The sequence below is a fragment of the Watersipora subatra genome, chromosome 1 (genome assembly GCF_963576615.1).
Source record: "Watersipora subatra chromosome 1, tzWatSuba1.1, whole genome shotgun sequence".
Classification (NCBI taxonomy): Eukaryota; Metazoa; Bryozoa; class Gymnolaemata; order Cheilostomatida; family Watersiporidae; genus Watersipora; species Watersipora subatra.
In genome coordinates, this window is record NC_088708.1 from 28,108,337 (window position 1) to 28,120,538 (window position 12,202).

Sequence of the window (12,202 nt, forward strand, 5' to 3'; positions counted from 1 at the left end):
ATGGACTCTGTCGATTCAGCGTCTTTAACTCTCGATCTTGGGCAGCCTGACTCTGCTAAAGTGAATGCTTGGAAGCGAATGCCTGAATGTGATGAATTTGTCGGCGCCAGGTATTCTAACTTAACCATATTTGAAATTCAGTAAATAGGTAACAACTGTTTAATATTTATTGGGTACAGATTTACAAACAGATGAGCTATGATGCTACAGATGCTTGCTATGATTTGTGTAGAATCTAGTTATTCTTAATAATAGACAGTTCTAGGTTTTAAGTTTAATCAATAATAAATAAATTCATTTTTTACTTCTTCATCCAAGTGCGGAGGATAAAAACTCTCTGATCAGAGCTCAATACTGTCAGTCATGTGACCATAACAAGTGGACAACTCCAACATATAAGTATATAATGTAAATCTAGTTAAAGCTACTTTACTGACCACTACAATTTGCATACTTGCATTTAGTTGCAGTTTTTTATGTGATCTTTTTATTTAATTGAAGTTCACTATTTCTAAAGTAACCTTTAATAAGCAACCAATCAAAATGTTGCGGCCTTCATAATTATGTAACAGTTACAAATCTCTTTTTTTGTCATTCTAGTATTGCACACTTTCTACATGGCTTGTGATAATAAAAAACAATTTTTATGTTAAAGGCGGAGTAAGCACACAGCTATAGCTTACAAAGGAGCTATATATGTGTTTGGAGGAGACAATGGGTGAGTGACTATAATCACATTATCTCATCAAATAAAGATACCATGATTCTTAATTGTGGACTGCTCAAAAATTAAACCACTTCTGATGTTATAATAAGTAGCTAAGATATATGGCGTGTGTTCAAAGTTAATCACCAATACAACAGTGTCTGTTGTTTCATGGACATCACTAAACCAGTCTGTGAAAGCATTCTGTATCGTTGTAGTAAAAGTATGTTGAATGACCTGGTACGCTACGATGTGCAGGAGAAGTCTTGGGGTCGGGCATTGTCGCTCGATGCACCACCCCCACGATATCACCATACTGCCAGCCTTTACAACGGCAGCATGTTTATATTTGGTAAACCAGCTTTAGCTATTTCTATCCGCAGACTATTCATTGGTTCAGCCATTTCTTTGTCTATACTACACTTGAGGTGGAAGATGTATAGATTGAGTACTTCAAAAATGATTGATTTTTGCCTATAAATTTATAGGAGAATAGGTGATATATTATAGGTGCTGTATTATATCGGAGGATACACATACAGCTGATATGTATATAACTGTATTCTATAGGAGGATAGACATACAGCTGATATATATAACTGTATTCTATAGGAGAATACACATCCAGCTGATATATATATATATATATATAACTGTATTATATCGGAGGATGCACATACAGCTGATATATATATATATATATAACTGTATTCTATAGGAGGATACACTGGAGACATTCACTCCAACTCGAATCTCACCAATAAGAATGATCTACATGAATATAAGTTTGGCTCAGGGCAGTGGGTTGAATGGAAGTTTACTAGCAGGTTAGTAGACACTCATGTTTTGTTGTTAACCTAATAAGTGTTCTAACACATATTCTATTCATTCTACAGCGGTTGGCTCAGGATGTAACATTAGCTATAAGAGTTGTCTAAGCGAGAGCAGGTAGATTTGACTTTCTTCTTGCAGTGCGATGACTTTGTGTGCTGTAAATATATGCCACTGTTATTTAAATTCTGTAAAGATAAAGTGATGAAATACGAATTATTTTGTTTATTTGGCTTTCCAGTTTGGCATGGTCTAAGTTTTATCTGTGATAAGAGTGTTTTGGTTGCTTCCGGTGTTCGCATCTCCCTGCCTTAGGACCATGTATTCAGCGCTGAAGGCCACGCTTGTTTTCACTTGGTGCTCGTACTCAATTTTATAGTGTTACAAGAGGTCTATTTCTTGCCCTGTTTCAGGAAGCCTGTGGCTCGAGCTGCGCATGGCGCTGCCGTTTATTCTGATAAACTATGGATATTTGCTGGGTATGATGGCAATGCCAGATTGAATGACATGTGGACAGTTTCTCTGCAGGGTCCCCATCATTACTCTAGACAGTGGCAGCAGGTAGATCTTATACACATATTTCGTGGTCTTTTGTAGTAATTCTGTTACTTGTTAATAAGCTAAGGAGGCTCTGAATTAGTTAGAAATAAAACAAATATATTTTATATATGACTAGCAGTAGTAAATACCATCAAATGAGTGTCGTGGGCTATGAGTTACATAGCAGTAATTTATACTTAAGTAGAAAAATAGAAAATAGCAATTACTTGGTACAATCATCAGTATCTACGCTATTATGGGACTTTGACTTCCAAGGTCTATCACGAAATCCTCGTTGTTGCTATAAAGACTTTCTCGGTTTATATTTCGAAAATACAAAATGGGAGAGTTTCTAAGGCAACGACAAGGATTTATGTAGATTGGGTAATTCGGCTTTCTGTTGTGGCATCACTATCATCTTTTGCAGTTTGTACTTTATGATTGGATTTGAAGCCTGCTTTTTAAACATTTTCTCGACTTTCGTAAGGCTTTCAAATGTACTTATATGTAAATACATAAACCTCTCATATTGGTCACACGCATTCGCTGTTTTATTCAGTACAATGCAATATAAAAGATCTAACTCTACTGATATCATCTAGTCTTCAGTCCACTCGTGTTGTCACTTGGTATTGTCACTGCGTTACCATCTGCACTGTTGAAATAACTTAAAATTCAATGTGCATCCTTGACTGTAACTTTGTGATTTGAGGTACATAAATATTCTTACATCTGCAATTGGTCTGCTTTTATGGCTAGATGAATCTCAACAATAGTAAGATGTTTAGCTCATCTCAAAAATATCAACTCAGTTGAACTTTTCTATGCCTATTTATATTCTTTTTTCTACTGTGACATGGCGTATCGTCTGATGATTCCTACGGATGATTCCTTACACAATTGCTCTAGTTTTGGAATGTAATAGAAGCCAAAAATTGTGTTCTTTTGAACTTTTTCACATAAACATTGTTTTAAAAAAGTATTTTCATAAGGTTAGCAATTCACAGCAAAAAGATTGTTTTTACTGGTAATTATGTAATAAAATACTAGCATCTCGCTTGCTAGACTATAATTAGCTGAGAGCAGGATGTTAAATACAGCATAAGTAAGGACTTGTGGTCGAAAGGTACAGTTTACAGGGTGAGCATCAGATCTGTAAGGATCTTAGACTTAGTACTTACCAGCTAGTGTGTGCATCCTCCTCCTTAACTGGTGTTAATCGTAGTGAATATAAAATTATGAAAACTAATTAAATATAAAAATATTTCTTTTATGCTATTGCCATCATTTTATATTTTGTTAATTCTTTTTTGTTTCAATTGAAGTCGTGAAAAGTGGAAATCATTTTGTCTTTAGGTCGAGCAAGACGGTACATTACCACCTACATGCTGTAACTTTGCTCTCGCTGTTTGTGAAGATCATATGTATGTCTTTTCTGGCCAGAGTGGAGCAAAGATAACCAACCATCTTTACCAATTCAACTTTACAACGCATGTGTAAGTTATCTCCCTCTGGTAAACTACTTGTCATGTTTCAAGTCTGGAAGCAATGCTGTCCGCTCTCGCATCTTTTCTGGTTTATTATAACGCATACTGGCAGTATTCAAGTGTCGCTACTGATTTAGTGGGCTTTTGATTTTGACAAAACATTATGCAGCGCTTATTATGCTTTTTAGCTATTGGTTTTTATTTATGTTAAATTATATTATTTTTGCTACTTTATAATGCCTTGTCGATGATATGGTATCAATTCATAACTAGATTACTGGCCTAACTTAGACTAGTTTTTGTGATTGCATTTCTCTGAAACAAACTCTAATTTTCGGCATTTCAGGTTCTTCGCTTATCTTTCACTTTATCATTATCTCAGTGTTTTGTATTATAATTATAGAGTTAAAGTGGATGCCATTATACTGGCAACTAACCAATAAGTTCGTGAGTTTTCCATGTTGAAGGTTCTTGTAGGTAGTCACTAGTTGGCTTGTACTTAATCTTACTAAGCATGTCCATGTGACAGAAATGCTTAAACTAGAGCAGAGCCTAAAGTTATGTTCCACAATATATTATCATTTTATTCAATGGCATATATAAACACCAAACATTCAGGATAATAATTGGTCATTGCTGAAGGTTTTGTTCATTTTTTCAATTACTACAGATGTTTCTCATAAATGCTTTGTCACAGCTATTGTAGTTGATCAAGTCTAAAAAGTGATAGATATAAAATAATGTATGACGTTTAAACAAATTTGGGATAATTTATTTGTTATGGTAAATAAAATTCTCTTGCATTTGTGGATATTTGTCTGGATTAGGTACTTGCAATAAATTTATTCTGAATTTTGCTTGTGTCTCTCAAACAAAAGCTTATCTCCTTTCATCCGGAATATTGCTCTGTACTTTGACACGCATCTTCACACTATCACCTTCACTTCATTGTAATAATTGTGCTGACTATTTGACAGTTGGTCGAGGGTCTCAACTGATCACATAGTGCGGGGCGGACCCCAACCTCCCAAAAAGAGATACGGCCACACCATGGTTACATTTAATCGGTGCTTGTATATATTTGGTGGTGCCACTGGCCAGATCTTGCCTAATGACATTCATTGGTAAGTCCGATATAATTTGAAAAACAGTTTTTGATCTGTTTCAAAGCAGTAATGCTTGTGAGGTATTTTGATGGCTGACTAGATACGCTCTGTAGAAGTTCTACAATGCTGTTGAAGAACTCAATGTTTTTTAGTTTTGATTTGAATAAGAAGACATGGGATATAATAATTCCCGCAGATATTTCGGCTACTCCTACTGGTCGGTTGTTCCACGCAGCTACAGTTGTTGGTGATGCTCTCTACATATTTGGAGGAACTGTTGATAATAATGTTAGAAGCAGTGAAATATTCAAATTTCAGGTAGACGCTTTGTAAGCTTTCACTGATAAAATCGGTTAATCTGCTATTGGGGATGGTGATGGATAATCTGCTATTGAGGATGGTGATGGTTAATCTGCTATTGGGGATGGTGATAGTTAATCTGCTATTGGGGATGGTGATGGATAATCTGCTATTGGGGATGGTGATGGTTAATCTGCTATTGGGGATGGTGATGGATAATCTGCTATTGGGGATGGTGATGGATAATCTGCTATTGGGGATGGTGATGGATAATGTATTGAATACCTTCACATCATACATTGTGAAGGAATAACTTGACTATATTTATCCTTTTTCTGGAGTCACTTATAGTTGTGTTTCGTACTTCTACATGAAGTAGGTGACAGGTGGTAAAATATATACATTGTGATGATATTTTAGTTTTCAACTTATCCCAAGTGCACCTTGCTGTCAGATTTTGAGAGGTTACTCACTGAGGCACAGTTCTGCGATATCTCATTTCTCATTGGTCCAGTGAGTGTTATTGTTTCTTTCTCTATTTACCTTTAGTAGCTGGTTCCTTGTGTTGTTATATTTTGACTTTTCTTTACACAAAATGCATTCATATGAACTCTTCTAGTATTTACATGGTATAGTAAATAGTGAAATAGTAAAATAGTATTTACATACTGAAATAATTTATAAAACACTTTCCGTGTTATAGAAATGGCAGTTTGCGGTTTTCTATCTGTAGATGCTACAGATTTTGTTTCAGTTTGTAGAACCTACAACGGGGTTGTTCAAAGGCATTACTGCTTTGCTCAAAATATTTAGGAGAGGTACTTGCGCAAGGTTGCATGTTGAGAATTGTTTCATTCCTGATATCCTGTGTCTGCCCATTTACACAGTATTCACACTGGATTATAATTGTGGCATACAAACATTAATTTACTCTCGTGTACACAGGAGGCGGAAGAGGTGCGCGCTCACTGCGCCTTCGTGGCAGCCCGTTCTCCCATCCTTAGGGCAAGGCTGTTGGAATGTGAAACAAACTCGGACACTGGCATGCGACAGCTAGTTTTTCCTGGCACCAGTGTTCAGGCTTTCAAGTTCCTTCTTTCTTACATTTATTGTGATGCCATACACCCCACCCGCAATGGTTAGTATTTCAGGGACGTGTTGAATATTTCTGTTCATAGATTGAGGGAGCTACACCAGATACTGCGAGTGCTTTTTTGTTGTATGATATATCCATTGGTTGCTATCACTATCTTAAAGCTAGTTTGAATTGTTCATCTACATTCTTCAGTTGTACCACAAGGGTTTCTTGGCACTGTATGTATTTTTTTTATTAGTATATGTATTTTAATAATATACATAATAGATATATATTATATATCTTAGTATAATTATATTGTATATCTTATGGTTTGTCATTCTGCTGTCTAGCTCTAGCAATTAAAATCTAGGAATGAAAGAGGCCTTCATACTGGATTTGAACTCACGAAGATTGCAACTGCAAGTATGTAGACAAACCAACCTAACCACAAGGCTAAGCCGTTCTTACCATTTCCATCGCTCTTACTTTATGCTGTATACCCTTTTCGTGATGGCACACACTAAATTATTAATAAATATGGTGTGCCCTTGGGTCACGATGTTTTTGTTATAAGAGATTTTTTGTCTTACTGTATGGAACACAATGTTTTTCTGTCCTCCCCATTCGAGGACGAATTATTTTTTAATTTTATATCAACAAAATTTCTTTCGAATTTAAAATTTGGTAGTCCGTGTACTGATTATGACGAAATAATGAAACTGCCGATATGCTATTTGCCAAAATCTTTCTCAACACGCCTAAAAGAGATACGATGCTCGCTATCTCAGTTCAGGGTTATTCATTATAAGTTATAAAAAAACGAATTCGAAAACACAAGTGGTAAAATTTTAGCCTATGACAAAGTTGAAGTTTAGTTAAATACATACTAAAACTTAGCTTTGAGTATGTTTAGAAAGCTAAATTCATTTAAGTTAAATTCAATGTTTATATTATATGTCTGTCTCAAAGGTAAGTACTCTCCACGGTATGTACTGCATGTAGTACATTGTAATGTTACATTTTCTTGCAGATCATAACCACTAACTACACTAAAGTTACTGTAGGTAATTATAGTTACTAAGGTTAATGTATTATTTTGTTACTAATTTTTAATATGTACAGTACATGTAAATATGTAAAATTTTGATCATTTTTACCAGCGGGTGTTTGCATTAGATAATTACTATGGGTTTCTATACCAATCTATACGATATTTTGGCCCTACGATGCCAACACTGAAACAAATTAAAATCATATACTGTATTTGTTTACCAAATAATTTTTCATCGTATTCGTAGCAACACAGATTTTATTTAGCCATTACTTACTAATTATTTCACCTTTACATTTAAACACCTTTACAGCTGTTTTACTTTTTTTCTTTATTTATTTCATCAAAACACTTTCTTCATGATAGGAATTTTTAAAATTAGTTGTCTGAAAAAGCTTGAAAACCTTTAAAGTTGTTTTATTTTTTCTCTTGATTTATTTGAACTGTACAAAACACTTCTCTTGATTTATTTGAACTGTACAAAACACTTCTCATGATATGAAATTTAAAAGTTAGAATGGTAACTGTTGTTATATGTTAAAGGAAAATAAAAAAATTTTATAAAGACATTTCTTATTATCTGGACAATGCTGGGCATTCAGCTAGTATTATTATAATATATTATTAGTAAAGCTTCTACTGTTACCAAACTTTTGAAATCTTTTCCTGCTCATGGCTAACCCAAAAGGATACAAGAAACATCTTTTTGTAGTTACTCAATTTTTAATAGCGCATTTGTAACATTTCGCCTACTTTTTCATTTAAGATACATGTAACTTGTTTGTCAGTTTAATATTATGAAATTAATGGGAAAACTATTTAGAGATTTAGCGTATTTATTATGGATTATTATATATTATATATATTATTATTATAGCGTATTTATTATGGATTATTATATATTATATATATTATTATTATAGCGTATTTATTATGGATCAAATTAGAGAAGTGTTAATGCAATTAGAGAACCTGGAAATTTTGCGTTAAGTTGGAAGTTTTGGAACTTTAAGCAAAAAGAATTTAAAACAATCTTTTCATGTGTTGTGTTTGTGTTTTTCTTTGAGTGAGTCATTGACTATATTTAAAAAAAACATGGTGGATGTTCAAAATGGCCTGCAAGAATTAAACATAAAAAACTAATCTTTGTATAGTTTGTGGTTTTTTGGTTTCTACTGTCAAGTAAATGATTTAGAATGTGATGTTTTCTTTTTATATTTTTTAAGGATTTCGTGTCTTTTGCAGGTTTTAAACCATACATCTTTGGTAAAAATGGATAAATCCTAATAAAATAATGTACATTGTGTTGATACATTGTTGGATTTTGCTTTTCATGAACAGACAACTTCAAATTATCATGATCTTTAGATTATTTAAGCCAAATACTACCAATCCTTTGCTAACTGTGAAGCCTTTTACATGTTTGGAGCTCTAACTTTGCCGTAATATAGGTCTAGAGTGGTTTAGAGTGATAACAGTACAATGTTTATATGAGCATTCACCTTCTATAGTTGTTATATCTTGGAATCAAGGAGGCCAGGCTAGAGTAACTATGCATTCAGCAGTGTCATCATCGATTTTAGGGGAGGACCCTGCAGCCCCCGCAGTCATACGCACAATGACAGATGTATACAATCTAAGTTGTGAGTTGAGCATGAAGCGGTTAGAGATGTTGTGTATTCGCTACCTCCAGTGCCATATCAACCTCTCCAACGTCCTGGCTGCTCTCACATATTCTTCCTCTCTAAACCTCTCATACATTAAGGTAGGTTCTCAGAGGAGAGATCACTGCATCTTGATTCAGATCACCTAACCAATGTCAGCACAGTTATTTGCTCTGCTCTATCCTGAGTAGGTAAAAGTGAGTGTCTGGATTCTTTTTTTTATCGTTTCTCATTACTTTTTATCATTTTATTGTAAACTTGTTTATGTGTTTTGTTTTTCATTGCATTACGAAATGCATATTGTCCATAATTTATTTGGTATTCTAGGAATACTGTATGAGGTTTATCGTGAAGGGAGGCAACTCCAAAGAGATTGTGATGAGTACAGAATTTGAAGAGCTGCCTAAAAGTTTAATAGTTGAGATAGTGCGGTCAAGCTTAAACCAGCCTGTAATGATGCTTGCTCTTTCGGGTAGCACTGGTCAGCTCACTGACGCCCCAGATGGTAGGTTCCTTATACAACAACGATAGACCAATTTATTGTTTGCTTATGGGATGATCGCCCATACCTACATCATCTGGCCCTCCGTCTAAAGGGAAATACATCCATGACCACAGCATGTTATCTTCTACTTATAAAGGAATTCTCCCATGACCTACCATCTAATCTTCTGCCTGTAATGCAATCCTCCCATGCCCATAGCTTATTATTTCCTGTCGATAGTGGGTCCTTTTAGTGGGATAACAGATGCCCTATAGTATATACGGTGCCTATAACATAGACAGTGTCTATAGCGTACACTGATATTAGTTGAACATATAATTGGTTGCTAATTCAATGGCATTCTTTTTATTACTTTCTCCAGAGTTCATGTTGTGAATGTGGCTTTTCTGTCAACAATAGTACATTAGAAGAGTGTCCACTAGTTTCTTCTTCTTATATTTATGCATTGCTTTGGTTTTTGTCGGTTGTTTTGAGGCAGCAGTTTTCTGTTCTACTATGTGGATTTTTAGTGTGCTCTGACAGCATTAAAAAGGCATACGCTCTTGTAATAATAGGATAAAAATTGGAGTCATGTACAGGAATGACTATCGTAATAGCAATTCTAGCAGTTACCGTATGTACAGGAATGACTATCGCAATAGCAACTCTAGCAGTTACCGTATGTACAGGAATGACTATCGCAATAGCAACTCTAGCAGTTGCCGTATATACAGGAATGACTATCGCAATAGCAACTCTAGCAGTTACCGTATATACAGGAATGACTATCGCAATAGCAACTCTAGCAGTTACCGTATGTACAGGAATGACTATCGCAATAGCAACTCTAGCAGTTACCGTATGTACAGGAATGACTATCGCAATAGCAACTCTAGCTATGAGGCGCTGACCATATATCTTTGTTTTAGCTAACAATATTATCAATGACATGAGACTATTTCTGGCGAGTCAGGGCTCTCAGTTTTGTGACATCATACTGATGTTGGATGAGGAGAAGATTCCAGCTCACAAGGCAATTCTTGCCGCGCGTAGCCGTTACTTTGAGGCAATGTTCAGGAATTTTATGCCTTCCAATAATTGTGTTAACGTGAGTCTAGCACTTATATATACATGTAGTCTTCAACAGGTAAATACATGTGTATATATGTACCACTTGTGCTTATATTTATCCCAATTTGCCTACATGTGTATTTATATACTGTCATATTCCCTCTTATGTAATGCCTCAGATTTTTTCTATGTAGCTTTTGTAAGTTTTTTTATGTTTATGATTAGCTATTATTTCTATGAAATATTTTTATGATCAGAATATTATGTCTTTTTCCTTACATTTTCAGTACCACTCATTAATTTTTCAGATTGCCATCGGTGATATGGTTCCTTCCAAGCAAGCTTTTAATAGTCTACTCAGGTATATTTATTATGGGGATGTGTGCATGCCACCCGCAGATTCGCTCTATCTTTTCCCTGCACCCCACTTCTATAACTTCACCAACAACCGGTTGCAGGTACGCATATGTTATCATAGCTACATCGAGTCTATTGTTAATGTAGGAATTAACATATGAATGCATTAATGTATGTTTTAACGTGGCACTTTTTAAGTGCTATCATTGATATGTTTATGTCGGGTCCTATTTCAGGCCTATTGCAAGCAAAATCTCGAAATGAACGTTTCAACTGAGAATGTAGTTCAAGTGTTGGAAACAGCTCATGGCATTGGTAAGCGTTTAGTGATTCTATATTGTAAAATATATTATCATCTTCCCACCAATCTAACTACAGCTGGGTGTGAAATAAACTGGACCCCTTTGTTGGAAAACTAAAATTCTCATTTAGCCCCTACAACATTGTTACTAATTGTTAATTTAGTCAATAGCTATAAGTTATATATTAAACAATCATTTTGTCCTGATTTTAAATACGTAAACCAAACAGTTGTAAAACTATGTTTTTGATTATGTAGCCTAACTTTTGAACATTTCCTTTTTTAATGGTTGAAGACAACAATCTGTTCAGATATGGTCACACCACATACATTTTTATTTTCTTATTTCAAGTCGTGTATATGATTTAAAACAAGCAAATAAAATGTATGTGGTGTGATATTTCATTTTTCATTTCTGAAATGTTTTTAGTATAATTTTTATTGCAAGGGAGGAGCATGTTAGACATAAGATATGAGCCTAACAAATAGGTTGTAATTATTCTCTCCTCTGGGCTGTCGATCCATTGGCTTAGCCGCTTCAGAATTTATTAATCTCACGAGTAATAGCCCGAGTATTTTATATGCAGGTGCTGGAGACATGAAGAGGCATGCGCTAGACATGATAGTGCACAGATTCAATACTGTCGCCAAGCTACCTCAACTGAGGCTGCTAAGCAAGGAACTGCTGTTAGAGATAATAGACACCCTTGCACAGTGTGACAGGAACAACAGCCACGGTATTCACCAAGACATGGTGACTGACACGGAGTACCCAAATCAGGCCCCTCTTTAGTTTCAGAGTTATTTATTAGTCTCAAACCACAGATTTTTTCAGATTTCTCGTTTTTTGTCACTATTTGGGTGAAGTATAAAGACTTTTGGAACCATTTATAGTGCTTTTTTGCCTGAGCTTTTTCTTTTGTATTGATTGGTAACCCATAATCTATTAATTGATATTCATGCGCCATTTTTACATGAATTAATTGGAATCAGTGTAAGTTACCCTCTTTCATGTTTTACTCTAAGATGACACCTACTGGTCATGTGATCACTTCTGATCTTTGTGTAGATAACTCGTATGATCAATCATTAGTGTATATTAACTTTTTCATATTCTATGTGCTCAATATTTCAAATTTCTGGCATCAGAAATGTATTATTTTTCAACTTCGCCTTTTAAATACTCACATGGTACTATGTAATAAACTTTGTTCTTTCCGCCCCAA

General features: G+C 34.8%; 1 protein-coding gene across 1 annotated transcript; it reads left to right on the plus strand.

Moving 5' to 3' along the window:
- On the plus strand, window positions 1-12,202 carry LOC137397683 (leucine-zipper-like transcriptional regulator 1). The gene is made up of 16 exons (XM_068083963.1): window positions 1-110; window positions 656-718; window positions 925-1,058; window positions 1,425-1,533; window positions 1,951-2,098; window positions 3,434-3,573; window positions 4,542-4,688; window positions 4,823-4,988; window positions 5,391-5,483; window positions 5,916-6,108; window positions 8,683-8,864; window positions 9,091-9,268; window positions 10,177-10,355; window positions 10,627-10,776; window positions 10,912-10,990; window positions 11,564-12,202. The coding sequence occupies exons 1-16, from the start codon at window positions 1-3 to the stop codon at window positions 11,767-11,769; spliced, it is 2,277 nt and encodes a 758-aa protein (XP_067940064.1). The 3' UTR covers window positions 11,770-12,202.